Source organism: Neofelis nebulosa, chromosome 2, assembly GCF_028018385.1.
Source record: "Neofelis nebulosa isolate mNeoNeb1 chromosome 2, mNeoNeb1.pri, whole genome shotgun sequence".
NCBI classification, from domain to species: Eukaryota; Metazoa; Chordata; class Mammalia; order Carnivora; family Felidae; genus Neofelis; species Neofelis nebulosa.
The window spans coordinates 30,144,157-30,163,135 of record NC_080783.1 but is presented as its reverse complement, the minus strand read 5'-3'; the positions used below and the strand labels follow the sequence as shown (position 1 = coordinate 30,163,135).

The 18,979-nt window shown below is 38.6% G+C and overlaps 1 protein-coding gene across 9 annotated transcripts in view; it reads right to left on the bottom strand.

Moving 5' to 3' along the window:
• Positions 1-18,979, bottom strand: part of INO80D (INO80 complex subunit D) — a 73,849-nt gene that overhangs the window by 49,408 nt on the left and 5,462 nt on the right. For 4 of the 9 annotated variants that reach the window (XM_058707709.1, XM_058707700.1, XM_058707695.1 and 1 more), the window contains exons 2-3: positions 4,586-4,678; positions 4,234-4,480 (exon numbers count right to left, since the gene is read on the bottom strand). In XM_058707709.1, coding sequence (XP_058563692.1) covers positions 4,234-4,451 — 218 coding nt within the window. In that variant the 5' untranslated portion in view covers positions 4,452-4,480; positions 4,586-4,678. The remainder of the gene's footprint in view (positions 1-4,233; positions 4,481-4,585; positions 4,679-18,979) is intronic. The other 5 variants (XM_058707744.1, XM_058707737.1, XM_058707749.1 and 2 more) reach the window with 2 other exon arrangements.

Below are 18,979 nucleotides of genomic sequence, written 5' to 3'. Positions count from 1 at the left end.
CAAATAATCAGGAGACATGGTTTCATTGGCTTTATACATAAATCTATCAGAGGCACTTCTCAATTTTAATAGGACTATTAAGAAAGCTTTCTGGACAGTAAAGAGAATCTACACACCTAACAAGTTTGGGCTAGGTCTCACATATACCTTAACCAGAATAGATTCATAAAGCTGTGGCCAACAAGGAAAAAAGTTTCAGGGATAACCACATTAACCAAACTTCCCAATAAAGAATAAATGATTTCTGTTGTCGTTGTCAAGTCATTTTCAAATTAACAAAAGGGTTAGTGAGGAGAATAATATTTTTTTAATTTGGAAATCTAATTTTTCTGCTCATTACACACAGGCAGCCTGAACTGGTAACTGAGCCCGCTATGCGCCACCTCACATAACATGGCAGAGGCTGATCTGCCTGTACAGTCCTTCCTCGACCTCACCCTCAACTCCTGCTCCAGCCACTCTGTCAGCATCACCACAACACAGAGTCTGAATTTGTAAAAATAGTTCCTCTTCTAAAAGGGAAAAATTTTCATAGCTAGAATTACAACAGCTTCCTTAGTTATGATCGGTGCTTAAAAGTGTACAAATATGAACAGGGAAGACACTGCTAAGGGGTTCGAGGGGAGGAAAATGTAAAATTGGACTATGATGATAGTGGTACAACCCTGTAAATATCCTAAAAAATACTGAATTGAATACTTCAAGTGCATGAATTGTATGGGATGTGAATTATATCTTAACTAAGCTGTTTTAGAAAAGAGTAAACATCAGGGTGCCTGGGTGGCTCAAGTCGGTTAAGCGTCCAACTTCGGCTCAGGTCATGATCTCGCGTTTCATGAGTTCAAGCCCCGCGTCGGGCTCTGTGCTGACAGCGCAGAGCCTGGAGCCTACTTCGGATTCTATGTCTCCCCCTCTCTCGGCCCCTCCCCTGCTTGTGCTGTCTCTCAAAAAATGAATAAACGTTAAAAAAAATTAAAAAAAAAAAAAAAGAAAGAAAAGAGTAAACATACAAGAAACAAAAAATTTCTTGGCAAATTATACTACTAAAACGTATAAAATTATAGCAAACAAATTTAAAATATTATATAAAATAACCAACTTAATATAACCACTTACCTCTGAGACACCAAGGTAACAGTGATAAGCCTTAGCTTCCCAACTTTAAGTATATTAGGAAATTAACTTTACTTTTTAATTATACCAGTACTTCTACTGAACATAACATTATTCTACTTCAAAAAGGTAGAATCCCATAAGTTAGCATTTATAATACATACCAGATAAGTTAGACACCAGATATTGAGAACCTTCCTTTAGCTGACTACCAGTCAGATAATTTTATCAACTAAGAGTCCTCAAGGGCGGGGGGTGGGGGGGGGGAAGGCCTCAGGAATTTGTTTTCTAAAATAATACATAAAACCACCTCAAATTCCTAAGTGTCCAAAGAAGAACTGCATTAACAATAATGAAAGCTTTGTTGGGATGAGCACTGGGTGTCCTATGGAAGTGATGAATCACTGGGTTCTACTCCAGAAACCAATACCACACTGTATGTTCACTAACTTGAATTTAAAAAAAATAAAAAACTTGGGGCGCCTGGGTGGCGCAGTCAGTTAAGCGTCCGACTTCAGCCAGGTCACGATCTCGCAGTCCGTGAGTTCGAGCCCCGCGTCGGGCTCTGGGCTGATGGCTCGGAGCCTGGAGCCTGTTTCCGATTCTGTGTCTCCCTCTCTCTCTGCCCCTCCCCCGTTCATGCTCTGTCTCTCTCTGTCCCAAAAATAAATAAAAAACGTTGAAAAAAAATTTTTTTTTTTTAAAATAAATAAATAAATAAATAAAATAAAAAACTAAGGAAAGCTTATTTTCAAAAGAATCTCAATCTCTTCTACACTATATCATATCATAGAGTGTAGTTGTAACTATCAATATTTATATACATGTTTAGACCTTATATGAATTCAACCTGGATTTTTTTTTTTTTAAGTTTATTTATTTATTTTGAAAGAGTGAGTGTGCATGAGCTGGAGAGAGGCAGAGAGGGAGACAGAGGATCAGAAGTGGGCTCTGGGCTGACAGGAGAGAGCCCAAGGCGGGGCTCAAACTCCCGAATGAGATCATGACCTCAGCCAAAGTCTGACACTTAACCGACTGAGCCACCCAGGCGCCCCTCAACCTGGATTTGAGGTAATAAGAAAAATATTACCTCCTGCTAGCTAATGTCTACTTTAATCTATTCCAAATGCTACAAATAATAAAAATATTGATCCCATTTGCATTGGTTTGAACCAATTTTGAAAAAATATATGCAGTTTAGTAAGTACTTAAGTATTGCTTCTTTTGACATAGCAACACACAGAGTCCTTCCCCTTCTTGTTCTAAAAAGAGGAAATTACTTAAAATATCAAGGTGAAGACCTAGGATTGAGAGAATTAATATCTGGGAGAAATTCAGAGCTACTCTTGCTTTACTTCTTACTGCTAGCTAGTAGAAATTTCTTTACCTACTTGCTTCTGCTGAAATGAAGGGGAGGAAAAAAGCCACAGTGGACAACTGTAACTGTGATAAGCTGACAAAACTACAGGGGTGCCTATCTGGCTCAGTCAGAAGAGCATGTGACTCTTGATCTCGGGGTTGTGAGTTCAAGCCCCACATTAGATATAGAGATTACTTAAATAAATAAATAAACTAAAAAAAAAAAAAAAGACAAAAATTATAGCTGTGTTTATAGTGGAGCTTGAAGTAAATTAATCCAAGTTCATCAATTCTTCAAGTTAAAAAAGGGCAGGGGTAAGAAGAAATGGGCATGTTAAGTCTGCTAAAACCAACTGGACCCATATGGTTAGCCAGGAACAGTGGTCCCTTTCTCATCTGAGATTAAAATTTTATTCCTTGTCTCCCTGAGCAGCTGCTTCAAATTTTCAGGTATTGTAATATGAAGCTTTAAGTGCTCATTAGAAATTCTCAGAGAGTATTCCCAAATCACCACATGGTGCTATACTCATTCTGGTGAGGGCTCTATCAACACAAATTATCTATTTCATCCTGAAAGTGTAAAAATTGTTCACCATGACATATAAAATACATGGTTTCTTTTCAACCAATGTATGCAGGTGACAATTGCTTATGTATAGGAACAAGGATATATATATATATATATATAAATGTATATATATGTGTGTGTGTGTATATATGTATATACATGTGTGTATATATATGTACATATACATATATATATGTACATATACATATATATATGTACATATACATATATATATGTGTGTGTGTGTATGTATATATATACATACACACACACACACACACACACACACACACACACACATACATACATATTTTAAAGACAGAAGTAAAAAGTTCACATTTTCTACCTAAAGATAACAAGTATTTGAAACTTTTGGGAAAATAATCGTGTTATCTCCCTGTGACATCCTGCAATGATCCACATGGTTTCTGGAGAAGTGAAGAAAGAGAAACATGAAAAAGAGGCTATAAGAGGAAAAAAAAGAGATTATGTGGGAAATAGTGTGCATTTTCCTAAGAATATGAATGATGAATAACCATCATAAGACTCATCTAAAAACACCTCCATGTTTAATTCAGCCAGGTAAAAATTCACAATCCTAGCGATACAGCCTACTCATACTAATGAAAATATCATTTCTCAATTATAGTAAACATACTTTATATGGAACTCTTTTAACCAAAAGAGGCAACATTATAAAACAATGCCAAACACTGCTTAGAAGTCTGATAGAAAATAAATCTAATTCAACTAATCATTCTTTTCATTAATTTTCAAGAAGTACATACCCTTTGCTACCTTTGAAGCACAGATTTTAAAATTCCAAAATTATTATTGTTAATTACAACACCTAAGTAGTTCCTATAATTTCTGTTGTTTAAGCAGATTTCTATCAAAATCAGGACTTACTTTGTAGGACTGCAAACCAAACACAAGCAACAACTGAGGGAAAAATTCTTTTAAAGTCTATTGCATCAATAAAAACACTCAAACATACTTTTCAAATAATTCCCCAAGTTTACTACCCCATTTTTTAAAAACTGCCATCTCTCATCTTTAGAAGCATTCCAAGGTTTACTTAGATTACCCCTGGAACTCAATGTTTAAATTCACCACATTAAGAAAAAAACAGACAAGAAAAATTCCAAGCCTACGAATTAAATCAAAGATGGATTCCCACTATTAGCTCTTACCTACGATCCTCTGATTTGGGGATTGGGTTGGTGCAGCGTTGGCTGTTATATTTGGCCACATATTCACATTGCTTGAAGGGGGCAGTCTTGTCCTCCAGAACGTGTCTGATACAGAAAGCGTAGCCGTTGAGTCGCCGCTGCTTGCACAGTTTGGGGCTATATGAGCACAAGGGCTTATTGTCAACCTCAGAGAAGTGTATATGTTTCCCTTCATACATCACGTGACTCTATTCCTTGTGAACATCAGCTAAAAGACCACCACAAAAAAAGAAACCCAAATGATAAATCAGAGAGTATAAGGCAGATTTAAGTTGAGAATTTCACTGAGGGACTTCTGGCCCCACAGCCATACCTGATTTTAAATCTTCTGCACCATAGCAATGTTAAGAGAACCCCAAGGATACCACAGTTTGGAATGCTGCAGAATCAAGATGAAGCAGATTGTCTACAAAAATATCAAAAGGCCTAGTTAACAAACAGGAACATGAAAAGCTTGCTCACCTGGGAAGTGCAATTCTAGGATATCACCCTTCCTAATGGGATGGATTCTTCATCGTAATCCATCATCCCGACATTAAATTCAAATAATAAGAGACATGATAAAATATCAAGTTACCTTATCCCTCCAAATTGAACTAAATAACTTTTACTCTGGTTAAGTGTTGTAAGTACCTCAAAGTTACAAATGTCATAAACAGATGTCATAAGGTGGCAGGTCTTTTTTATTTCATTACTGGTGGCTGATTGCTACATCTGTTTTCAGAGCCCAGATCTTTCCACAATACCAGTAGAATGAACCTACAGACCTAAAACTTCGCTCAGAAATTCAACATTTTTTGATATGTTGGCAAAATATTTGGCAATTTGCAACAAATGTTCCTATGAAATACAAAAAAAAAAAAGGAAGCAATTCCTATTTTAAAAGTCATTTTCCCTGTAATATTTCCCACATTTATCCCATCCAAACTATAAACTTCTTGAGCCCAAAGGCTCTTCACCCAATACACTGCTACCATTCAGTGCACTGCTATCCATAAATGCTGCTCCCAACTACACTAAATAGTCTAAGAATCATGACTTCTAAGATTCTGGAGTTTTAGTAACAAAATGCAAGTTAGAAATCACATAATGCCCACTACCTCTCTACACACAAAATGTCCAACAGGAACATTTACGTATTGTAACTCCATATAGTCTACAATGAAACTGAATCAACTGATTTGTCAAGTCAGGACTGTATGTGGGCTGATGTGGTCTAACACTTTCTCCAGAATCCAAAAGTCACCCAGATGGCTGATGAAATAGCTCGGATCCTAGCTACAGAAAAACTCAAGAAATACTCTCTTCTTTACAAAACTGAATAGGAAATTCCTTACACCAATAAATGACAAGATACATAAATACTTAAAGGACTCAGAAGACAGGTTTGCCAAAATCTGCTACTTTCGGTGTTACCTTGAACAAATAATAAAAGCTCAGTTTTCTCATATGCAAAATAGGGGTTAATAGTAGTAGCTATGTTACCATCACGTTGCTCTAAGGATCAAGTAGATAACAGAGCACACAACCCACCAAGTATCAAGCACTGAACAAATAGGAGTTATTAAAAAATGTCAATGCTGGGGCACCTGTGTGGCTCAGTTGGTTAAGCTTCCAACTCCGGCCCAGGTCATGATCTCATAGGTTGTGAGTTCAAGCCTGCTTGGAATTCTCTCCCTCTCTCCCTGCCCCTCCCCCACTGGCTCTTTCTCTCAAAATAAACAAACTTAAAACAAAAAAAAATGTCAATGCTCTCCCAAGAAGACATCCAGATGGCCAACTGACACATGAAAAAATGCTCAGCATCACTCATCATCAGGGAACTACAAATCAAACCCACAATGAGATACCACCTTACACCTGTCAAAATGGCAACATTAACAACTCAGGCAACGACAGATGTTGGCAAGGATGCGGAGAAAGATCTCTTTTGCATTGTTGGTGGGGATGCCAGCTGGTGCAGCCACTCTGGAAAACAGTATGGGGGTTCCTCAAAAAACTAAAAATAGAACTACCTATGACCCAGCAGTTGCACTACTAGGCATTTATCCCCGGGATACAGGTGTGCTGTTTCAAAGGGACACATGCACCCCCATGTTTATAGCAGCACTATCAACAATAGCCAAAGTATGGAAAGAGCCCAAATGGCCAACGATGGATGAATGAATAAAGAAGACGTGGTATATATATATACAATGGAGTATTACTCGGCAATCAAAAAGAATGAAATCTTGCCATTTGCAACTATGTGGATGGAACTGGAGGGTATTATGCTAAGTGAAATTAGTCAAAGACAAATATGACTTCACTCATATGAGGACTTTAAAAGACAAAACAGATGAACCTAAGGGAAGTGAAACAAAAATAAAAACAGAAGGGGACAAAACAGAAGAGACTCATAAATACGGAGAACAAACTGAGGGTTACTGGAGGGGTCATGGGAGGGGGATGGGCTAAATGGGGAAGGGGCACTAAGGAATCTACTCCTGAAATCACTGTTGCACTATATGCTAATCTGGATGTAAATTTTAAAAAATAAAAAATAAAATAAAATTTAAAAATGTCAATGCTTTGGGGAGCCTGGGTGGCTCAGTCAGTTGAGGGACCAACCCTTGCTTTCAGCTAAGGTCATGTGTCTCCTGGATTGTTTGCTGGAGCCCCCACGAAGGCCTCTGCACCGACAGTGGGGAACCTGCTTAGGATTCTCTCTCATCCCCTCTCTCTACCCCTCCCCCACTCATGCTGGCTCTCTCTCAGAATAAATAAATAAACCTTAAAAAAATGTCAAGAGGTCCCTGGGTGGCTCAATCAGTTAAATGTCTGGCTCTTGGTTTCGGTTCAAGTCCTGATCTCACTCTTCGGGAGTTCGAGCCCAACGTGAAGCACTGCACTGACAGTGCAGAGCCTGCTTGAAATTCGCTGTCCTTCCCCTGCTCTCTCTCAAAAATAAATAAAATAAAAACTTTAAAAAAAATTTTTTAAATAAGAACTTTCCCTTTTCACTTTATTAGGATACAAGGAAAAGTTGTATTAAAAAATTTAATTTAACTGTCCTAAAGGTCTAGATGTTCAGGACAGGAAATATTTCAAAGCAAACTCATGCTGTTTCATTTTTATACTCTCTTTGGCTTGCTCATCCACCTGGTCAACATAAATATTTCATAAATTAGTTCAAGTAAACCTCTGTGAACTTCAGGGGGAAAATACACTGGATATAAGTGAAAAAAGTAATTTATAGAACTAATTTGATTGCCATTGTGAAAAAGCAGCCAATATATCTAGCTGCATGAGAATATTTTATAAATAATAGAAAGAAAGGGCACCTGGGTGGCTCAGTCGGTTGAGCGGCCAACTTCAGCTCAGGTCATGATCTCAGAGCTTGTGAGTTCGAGCCCCGTGTTGGGCTCTGTGCTGACAGCTCAGAGCCTGGAGCCTGCTTCAGATTCTGTGTCTCCCTCTCTCTCTGCCCCTAACCCACTCGCATTCTGTCTCTGTCTCTCTCAAAAATAAATAAACATTTAAAAAAATTTTAATAAATAATAGAACAAGACTGAGGGCAGGGATGGAGGGATATGATGGACCACCTTCACTTTTAAGACATATTCTAGGTTAACAATCACATCTGTGTAGATTGATGATTTCCCCTTTCTTTCCAATTTTTATACATCTTTTTTTCTCTATTTGAATTGGCTAGAACTGCTGGAATGATGCTAATAATAATGGCAACAACTGTTACTCCCGTTAAATGAGAATTGCTTACCGTCAACAGTAGGAATAATGCAAACTTTTTATAAGACATATTTCCTATCATGTTAAGAAGTATCAAGTAATTCCTATTAAGAGTTGTTTAGGGGCACCTGGGTGGCTCAGTCGGTTGAGTGTCCGACTTGTGCTAAGGTCATGATGAGCCCTGCGTTGGGCTCTGTGCTGACAGCTCAGAGCCTGGACCCTGCTTCAGATTCTGTGTCTCCTCCTTCCTCTGCCCCTCCCCTGCTCATGCTCTGTCTCTCAAAAATAAACATTAAAAAACAAATAAAGAGTTGTTTCTTTTTTAAAATAAACTCAGAACTGATAGTTAATTTTACCAAATTCTTTTTCAGCTTCTCAAGAGAAAATCATTTTTCTCTTTTATACTTCTAAAAACACGACACTTAGTATTTCCCATTAGTGATGTATTTAGTATTTCCTGATTTCCTGATACTTCATCCTGGGATGAAGGCAACTTGGTCATCACGTATTATTCTTTTAATGCGTCACTAAATCACACTTGCGAATTTTTAGGATTTTTGTAATTTGCGACTAGTCTAGTGTTTAGTTTTTGTGTGCTTTTTCAGAATTTGGTATCAAAATAATATTTCAAAAAATAACTTAGAAAATCTCTTTTCCTATGTACTAGAACAAGTTAAAAAGCACTGCAGTTATGTTTCTTAGAAGGATGCCTGGGCCTCGTGCTTTTTTGTGTAGATCAGGTTTTCATACTTACCTGCATGCAATTTAGCAATAAGACCACTTACATTTAATTTCCTAAATATCCGTGATGCATTCTCTTACTCTGCGTCTGTTCATACACAGGTGACTCGTGCTTTCTCCCTTTGCTCATGATTAGGCTCAATGGGGGTTTATCTGTTTAAAACTGTTACCGACATCTTAAAAGAAAGGTTCAAATCTCTTAGATTTATTAATACCTCTAAGTATGTTTTCTAAATACATCAATTTCTGCTTTTATATTTGCTAATACCTCCTTTCTGCTTTCTTTCCATTTTATTATTATTATTTTGTAACTTCTTGGGATGAATTCTTCTCCTCTATCATTCTTTTCTTTAGTAATTTACTTATATCTATGAATTTTCCGCTGAGTACGACTTTAGCCATATTCCGTAAGAACACACAGAATTCTGATGATTGGTATTACTAGTTGATTCGGATTTGATTTTTCAATTTTTCCTTTAGCCCAAGAGTTGTTTAATTGTCTCAGCTGGCAGAGTTTTATGCTTTCCTTTGCTTTAGTTCTATAAGAATAAGGAGAATATGGATATATCTCTGCTTTTTGGATTTGACTGATATTTTCTCTGGGCTGTAATAGGTATGTTTGAAAAAGTATTCATTGTTTCCATGGTGTGCTGTTTGCTATTCCGTATATCATGCTATTACCTTTTACTTTTAAGTTTTCTCAAGCACAGTTTTAGATCATGGGTCAGCAAACTGGCTTAAAGGACAAATTTGGCCCACTACCTGTTTTTGTAAATAGTTTTACTGGAACACTGTCCTGTTCATTCATTTTACATGGTGTCTATGGCTGCCTTCACATCGTAATAGAGCTGAGTAGTTACAAAAGAGATCGTATGGTCATGACACATAAAAAACTCACTAAATCAATCTCTAAAATATTACTTGCTGGTCCCTTTTCAGATGCATCTCTTAATGGATATAACTTTTTTGTCCCAATCTGTCATTTTCTTCTAATAAATGAGTATCTAATTTATAATTTTATATTTATTTACATGACAAATAGTTTGTCCTAATTTTATTTTTTTGTATTGCTTTTAGCTTTTATTTTTTTTTTTAATTTTTTTTAACGTTTATTTATTTTTGAGACAGAGAGAGACAGAGCATGAACGGGGGAGGGTCAGAGAGAGGGAGACACAGAATCGGAAACAGGCTCCAGGCTCTGAGCTGTCAGCACAGAGCCTGACGTGGGGCTCGAACTCACGGACCACGAGATCACGACCTGAGCCGAAGTCGGCCGCTCAACCGACTGAGCCACCGAGGCGCCCTAATTTTTTATTAAAAATTTCACTATATAGTCTGTTTTCCTGGAAGATTTATAGTCTGTGTCCTTTAGATAACATCTCTTCACTCCACACTAAGAAAAGAAATTGGTATATGATTGACCCTCTGAATAATGTGAGAGTTAGGTGCACCAACACCCTACACAGTCAAAAATCTATATATAACTTTTGACTTCCCAAAAACTTACTAATAGCCTACTGTTGACTGGAAGTCTTACTAATAACATTAAACAGTTGATTAACACATATTTTGCATGTTATATATATTATATACCGTAGTCTTCTCTATTTTCATTTTGTAACTACCCAATCTCCAATTTTTCCCTTATATTTCCGTACTGCCATAGTTTATAACATTATAATATTTACACTTACATTTATTTAATGGTAATCACTAATCCTTTTAACTTAGTGTTCAATTCATCTATTAATTCAGTAGTTTATAATACAGTCACCTCCCTTCTCCAGCCTTGCCCTGCACCCTGCAGGGCTGACTTAGGAGAACTACGCTGTGCTTTTTCTGTTCGGAAATATGTGTCAATTGATATTATGCTTACACGATAGCTTACCTGGACATAAAATTCCTGGGTCATATTTTTTTTGTCTAGTGACCTTGTGTATTTTTTTTTTCCATTTTGACTTAATAATAAGTCTTTACATTTAAAGATTAGAAACCATTCTAGAATTTCAAGTCTTTTATTAGGGGAAACTCTTCCTTAACGTCTTGATAAGTTCTTTCTGCTTCAATGATTCTATTCTTCAGGGGTTATCAATTATTGGTATGTTAGATTTACCGTGCTCCGTATCTATCACTCCCTTTTACTTTTTCCATTTTGGATTGCTCAAATCTCTCAAGCTTACCTCCATTATTCCCAACAAGAATTATCTGCTGCTTTGAAAGTGACCTTCATTTCTATAATAACTACGTATATATTTTCTCTTTTGTAACCTGTTCTATCAGCTCACTCTTACCTCTTCCCGTTGTCTTATCATTGATTTCTTGAGCTTTGTCTCCTCTTTAAACTCCTGCTTCAGAGAAGCCATCTCACCCCCAACTCCACACACCACCTGTCACCATAGGGAACTATGTTCCTAATTTTCACTTGCTGGGCTCTTTCTGGAAATGATTATCACCAACACTCTTCCCTCGAAGCTTGACTCAATGCTGAACTTGTCTCCCCAGCTCAGAGGCCCAAAGGCCATAGATTTTCAGGGGATGATAATGCAGGCTTCATTTCTCTTCAGTGGACCAAGATCAGCAGCTGTAAGGATATGTGCTTCCAGTTTCTCCTCTACTCTAAACTTCTCGCAAAAACAGTATCACTGCAGTCCGTAATTCAGCCCTCCCTCTGGCCATTCAGGGAGCCCAATGTACATACCAACTCTGCCATTCCACATATGCAGGTTATTGGTTTTGCTCCCAAGGTGTGTCAGCTATTTGGGAGAAAGCTGCATCCTCACTTTCCCTGAGTTCACGCTCTCCCGGCATGCTCTTACCTTGACTCCATTTTCACTGCACTTACCAGCACTCATTCACTTATTCTGGTTATAAGGTTTTGTTAGTTACCAAAGAATGAGTTGCTTTTGTTTCTCATGCTCCTTGTTACTTCTAGTTGGTTTGAAGAGAACAAAGATGTCAGTACTCTTTATATTTTAAAATTCTGTACGGTAAAATATATCAAAATAAAACCAAAATCATAAAACAAATGTATTACCCAATTTTTTGTAAGAAATCCATTGCTTCTGTAATCAATTATTTTTTATTTTAAAGAATCAATATGCTATTTAAAAAGTTAATAAACTTGGGGCGCCTGGGTGGCTCAGTCAGTTAAGTATCCAACCTTGGCTCAGGTCATGATCTCATGGTTTGGGAGTTCAAGCCCTGCATTGATTGGGTTCTGCACTCTCAGTGCAGAGCCTGCTTGGGATTCTCTCTTTCTCTCTCTCTCTCTCTCTCTCTCTCTCTCAAAATAAATAAACTGTATTTATTTAAAAATAAATGGTTAATAAAGTTGATTCAATTCATTTCACTATGTGAAATCCACATGACTCTAGCTTTAATGGCAAGTATTTACTAATCACTTGTGAAAAGTTCATCATTTTCTCAGAAGCTGTGGAAAATAGTAAAAGACACAATTTTTAACTAATATAACACTGTGTTAACTAAATGGAATTAAGATAAAAACCTAAATTTAGAAAAAAGACATAATTTTTGCCTTTAGATGATATCGCCTATGAGACAAGATGCATTCAAAAGGAAATGTACAATTGGAGGCCCTCATGACAGCTGAGCGGCCCAGGCTCCTCTAGTCTCATCAAATCTAAGAAGCTGCTCCCTCTGTCTAGAGCAGTGGACATCTTCCCTGTTCATGCTCCCATCCGGGGCCAGACCTAGTCCAATCCTTCAGAAGCCAGTTTAGTCATGGCCACCTACAGATTCACAAAGGCTGGGTTAGGTACATGCTCCTCTGAGGTATTTATTCCATGCATTTCCCTGTTTCAGTGATCATCACATTCCACTGTAACTGCCTATTCTGCTGTCTTCTCTCCTAAAAAATAAGTTCCCAGATGGACAAACCATTTGCTGTTCATCATTATATCCCAGGGCCTAGCACAGTGCCCAGAAGTTAACAGGTGCTCAATAAATAGGTGCCGCTTACATAAATAGCTTCTGTGACAGTAATTCTTTTTTTTTTTTAATTTTTTTTTTTTCAACGTTTTTTATTTATTTTTGGGACAGAGAGAGACAGAGCATGAACGGGGAAGGGGCAGAGAGAGAGGGAGACACAGAATCGGAAACAGGCTCCAGGCTCCGAGCCATCAACCCAGAGCCTGACGCGGGGCTCGAACTCACGGACCGCGAGATCGTGACCTGGTTGAAGTCGGACGCTTAACCGACTGCGCCACCCAGGCGCCCCTGTGACAGTAATTCTTAATTCCAGGTGGTCTACCTAAAACAGAGGTTACAATTCACCCAGGGATCATTAAGTAATTTAAAATCACTAAACTGGCACTTCGGACAGTCTATACAGTAATTTCTAATAGCCACAGTCATATACCAAGAGAAAGTTAGTATAATTTAGAAACTTTAGGGGTGCCTGGGTGGCTCAGTTGGTTAAAAGTCCAACTTTTGCTCAGGTCATGATCTCACAGTCTATGAGTTCGAGCCCCACGTAGGGCTCTGTGCTGACAGCTTAGAGCCTGGAGCCTGCTTCAGATTCTGTCTCCCTCTCTCTCTGCCCCTCCCCCACTCGTGCTGGCTGTCTCTCTCTCTCTCAAAAATAAACCTTAAAAAAAATTCAGAAACTTTAAAGTTTTTATGAAGTAACATCAAATAGATATCATATAAAGTGGCACCCATGGGGCGCCTGGGTGGCGCAGTCGGTTAAGCGTCCGACTTCAGCCAGGTCATGATCTCGCAGTCCGTGAGTTCGAGCCCCGCGTCGGGCTCTGGGCTGATGGCTCGGAGCCTGGAGGCTGTTTCCGATTCTGTGTCTCCCTCTCTCTCTGCCCCTCCCCCGTTCATGCTCTGTCTCTCTCTGTCTCAAAAATAAATAAAAAAAAACGTTGAAAAAAAAAATTAAAAAAAAAAATAAATAAATAAAGTGGCACCCAATGTCTATTCAGCAAATAATGTTTAAAAAATAAGTAAGAAAGGGGGCGCCTGGGTGGCTCAGTCGGTTAAGTGTCCAACTTCAGCTCAGGTCATGATGTCACAGCTCGTGGGTTTGAGCCCCGCATCGGGCACAGGCTCTGCGCCTACAGCTCAGAGCCTGGAGCCTGCTTCCCAATCTGTGTCTCCCTCTTTCTCTGCCCTTCCCTTGCTTGCGCTCTCTCTCTCTCTCAAAAACAGATAGAACATTTAAAAAATAATAATAACAGGGGCGCCTGGGTGGCGCAGTCGGTTAAGCGTCCGACTTCAGCCAGGTCACGATCTCACGGTCCGTGAGTTCGAGCCCCGCGTCAGGCTCTGGGCTGATGGCTCGGAGCCTGGAGCCTGTTTCCGATTCTGTGTCTCCCTCTCTCTCTGCCCCTCCCCCGTTCATGCTCTGTCTCTCTCTCTGTCCCAAAAATAAATAAAAAACGTTGAAAAAATAAATAAATAAAAAATAAAAATAAATAAATAAATAAATAAATAAAAAATAATAATAACAAATAAAGTAAGAAAAAAGTGACCTTGTAATTTTTCTGTAAGTCTAACACTATTCTGGGATACCTGGGTGGCTCAGTTGGTTGAGGGTAGGACACTTGAGAGCGTCCAACACTAGATTTAGGCTCAGGTCGTGATACCAGGGTCATGGGATCCAGCCCCACTTCTGGCTCCCCTGCAAAGGGCTCTGTGCTGAGCCTGAGGCCTGCTTGAGATTCTCTCTCTCCTTCTGCCCCTCCCCCATGCACTTGCATGCTCTGCCTCTAAAATAAAAAGAAACAAAAACCAAAAACACCCAAAAAACATTTTAAAATAATAAAAGTAAGAATGCCTTCAATTTTGCCAAGTCAACCTTTTTTTTTTTCTTTTTTTTTTTTTTGAGAGAAAGAGAGCTTGCCCACGAGCAGGGGAGGGGCAGCGTGGTGGTGAGCACCCTAAGCAGGCTCCACACTAGGCCCAGAGCCCCACAAGGGCTCCATCTCACTACCAGGAGAGAACTCGAGGCAAAATCAAGAGGCCAACACTTAACCAACGGAGCCACCCATGCACCCCATATTCAGATTCTTTCTAACTCAAAGAATTCACTTCTACCCACCTGCCCTCTTCAGTATTTACCACAAGGTGCCAAAGCTCTTGCCAAGGACCTCTAAGACATTACAGAAAGGTGTTTAATTTCAACATCTTAGAAACAACTTCTACTTAACCTTAATTTTTTTCTATCTACCTGTGATCAATTTCTCTTCCCATTTCTTTGATTTTTAATATTTTAAAGTTCCACTAAAAACCAACTCTATATCATTCTATGTTTTGAACAATCAACACTTCACCAATTTCAAATCCCTCTTTTAAATGCTCAATTTAATCTTCATACTTAATATTTCCAATTCCCTAATGTCTTCAGACTCACTTTATATACCATAAAAGGAAAGAATGTTGGAGGAGAATGGCCCTGTGCTTTGAAATCTAGCTTCCTTCTGAATGAATTACTATTTAATATCAAAATCACTTTGTCTATAAACTGGACACAACTCTTCATCTGGTCTTCTCTACCTTAATGGGTTTTTAATTAAAGAAGAAATCATAACAAAAGCACTAAAGTAGATCTCAGAAAAAAAAGAAACCTATTTTTTTTTCATTTTTGACATGTAGCCTCCTACAACTGACATTATTTACCCCTAACTCCAAAGGTGAAGTCCACATAGCCTTCACTCCTTAACATTTGTTGTAAAACATAAAGAGAGGAAACGTATAAAGTCCACATGGTCTTAACCAAATTATTACTGTCTAATCCATGAAGAAGAAAAACTATACCTAAACTCTATTTTTTAACACATGATCAGTATCACTTGAAAAAGATTAAAAAAAATCCCAACCACACTCAATTTATTGACAGCAATAGTAGATATTATCTTCTGCTGTGAAAATAACTTGTCCAATTGGACTGACTGTAAGTGGATCTGTGCTCCCTTAAAGAACACAATGCAAGTAACTGAACACTAGAGAGCAGAATATATGCCGTTATTTATTACTAAAAGGCAAATGTAATCACTACTGAGAATAGTCTCACAGAATTAGTATTTCCACAGCAAACAGCAAACATATCCACATACTGGAATTCAAGAGTGGGAAATAATGGTTAGGTATAAAATCTTAAAACAAACAAACAAACAAACAATCTTCCTCGATATTATATTATAATGCTGAGTTTAACTGGAAAAGAAAACACTTCCTTTCCATAGTTTCTTCTTTCAAATACAGCGGAAGAAGATATTAAGCAGGGAGAAAAGACAAGCCTTTAACAAAGCAACCTATGGCCCTTTCAGTCTTCCCACAGCAACACATAAACCAATCTGACCAAAATATGAACATTATTCTCTTTGGGACTGCCACTGTACCACATCCATGCGGAAACTCTGCATGTCATTACTGTTCTTTTGAGTCTCATGTTTCAGAAGCATGTTCATTTCACTGCCACAGCAGATTCCCCTAATTGCTCTCTGTAATTGTATAGTTTAGCCCCTTTTAGGAGCCTAGACTTAAGACATACCTTACAATTTTTTTAAATCGAGCACTTTAATTCCCAGAATGTTAGCTTTCTTAACATATTTAATACAATGAAAAAAAAATTTACTTATCCCTGAGTCCTATACTTTCAAGGCTCAAAAAACTTTTCTCCCCATGCTATGCTTTTTAAAATTATTTTTGTTATGATGGTTTTTTTTTTGAGAGAGAGAGCGAGCACGTGTGCATGAGTGGGTGAGAGGGGCAGAGGGAGAGAGAAAATCTTAAGCAGGCTCCACACCCAGCAAGCAGCCTGAGGAGGGGCCTGAACTGATCCCATGACCCTGGGGTCAGGACCTGGGCCAAAATCAAGAGTCAGACACTCAACCAACCGAGTCACCTAAATGCCCCTTAAGCTTTCTTTGAAGTTTGTTTTTTTTTTTAATCTTTTAATGTTTATTCACTTTTGAGAGAGAGAGTGAGTGGGGGAGGGGCAGAGAGAGAGGGAAACACAGGATCCGAAGCAGGCTCCAGGCTCTGAGCTGTCAGCACAGAGCCTGAAGTGGGGCTCGAACTCACAAGCTATGAGATCATGACTCACAAGCTATGAGAACTCACAAGCTATGAGATCGGACGCCCAACCGACTGAGCCACCCAGGCACCCCTGAAGTAAGTTTTCATTCAACTTCATGGAGCACAAAAAGGTAGTGAGATACTAAACAGATAAGTATACTGATTAAAAAAAAAAAAAAAAAGAAAAAAAGAAAAAACTAACATCGCACACAGCAATGTGAAACGCGGTAAAATTAAGACTCGGAAATGAAAATCTTCCCGCTGATGTGATCTGAAGAGAAAGATCAGTGAGAAAAATTGCCTATCACCCCAAAACATAAACGATATTCAGCATAAAGTTCAAACTAAAATACTCGAAAATAAACCAAATAAATGCTTATTGAACATCTATTATGTGCCAAATACTTTGCTGTACAAATGAGTCTGCATTATGAATTTAAATTAACATGGCCCTTAAGCTAGTTGAATTCCTTGGCTGATTTATTAGAAAGGGAAGGACAGTTCTGTGGCAGGTGTCAGTACCCTCGGCTCTAGCGCATGTCAGAGATGGTGCTCCAACCTGGTTCTGCTAAGTACTAGGTGTGTGACCTTGGACAAGTTATTAGGTTCCAGTTTTCTCCTAAGTAAAAGAGAGGACTATAATAGTATGCACCTCACTGAGTCCTTCAGGAGAATTAAATTAGGTATTTCATGAACCGTACTTAGCATGGTACCCAGCACATAGTAATCACTTAATCTTAACTACTATTAGAAGCAGTAAGAAGTAGTTTATTGGTATTATCATTTTAATCTAGAATCTGCAGGGCTAAAATGCACTCTCCAGCTGCTAGTGGTTTTCTGAATGGTACAGTGTAATTCTCCATTAAGTCAGGGCCTCCCACCTTCTTGGAGCTAGAGTAACAGAATCCACTAAGAATAAACCATATAATCTACATTAAAAATCCAGTGTTAAAAATATTTTCTATGTTCTATAGAGTCACTATATCCTGATATTCTCGTGACGCGAAACATCAACTCAATGAGCAGTGCTTGATTTGGCTGCAGCATTGATGAGTTCCACTTAATAAACCTTTACAACAAAGGCTTCTGAGTCCCTATGCAAGCCACGGTCACGCTCCATTGTGACAGAAACCCTATATTGCAGGACCAGAAGAAAAACTAAGTTATAGCTATAGTCCTCAAAGTTCTTTTGTTCTAAGAACCTGAAACTAATGGCCTCTTTGTTGCTAAATTCCACATACACTTTTCCATCCCTATCTTACTTAACCTCTGCAGTGTTTCACACTGTTGACCACTTTCTCTTTCTTGAAAAGCTCTCCTTTCTGGCAGCTCCGTGGATTCCTTTCTCTTGCTCCCACACTTAACTGTCAATGTTCCCCAAGACTTTCTTATTCTTATTTTGTAGGGATGGATGCAAGGTGAAACACCTAAATGGGCCACAAGGGTGGGACGGGGACGGACTTTGCTCCTCTAAAGGTGGCTGACTCAAACCAGTTCTAGCAAGTTGTTGTGATATTAAAAAAAAGAGGAAGAAACGAGATAAATGCAGACCCAAGGTTTCTAAATCTTAGCATTTTCAAAAGGCAAGAATCCAGATTTTCCATTAAATTGTTAAAATAGAGATGCGTGACCTCAGGCAAGTCACTTTATAAATCGGTTTCCTCATCTATGAAATGGCAGTGATAAAGTCACAAATTTTACATAAAGTGAATAAAACAAAACATTTCTACAGCCCCTCGTTTTATCTTCCACTCTACATCTACCCCAAGACTACAGGTTATGATCCCAAGTTTAGTTTCAAAACACATGTACGAATCGTAAACACACCTAAATGCATTCTTCTGGAGAAGAATCCAGAGTCCATCAGATTCCCCCCAAAAGACTTCAGAACCAGACTAAGCCAAATGTTTCTGCTTCTACAGCTTTAGCTGTCATCTCCATGACACGATCCCCAAATCGACATCTGGCCAACCTATGCAGACCACTTTACCTCTGTGACCAGCCTGTCCCCTGACTTGTCTCCATCTCCACTGTCATTCCCAACGCCTCAGTTCAAACCTTCCATCTCTTCTTAGCAGCTTCCTCTCTGGTCTATTCCAGTCTTGCTCTCCTTCACTCCAATCTTTGTACAACTCAGATCCTCTGAAACGCAGTAATTTCTTTGGCCAAAGCCCTTCAGGGTCTGCTCACGAAT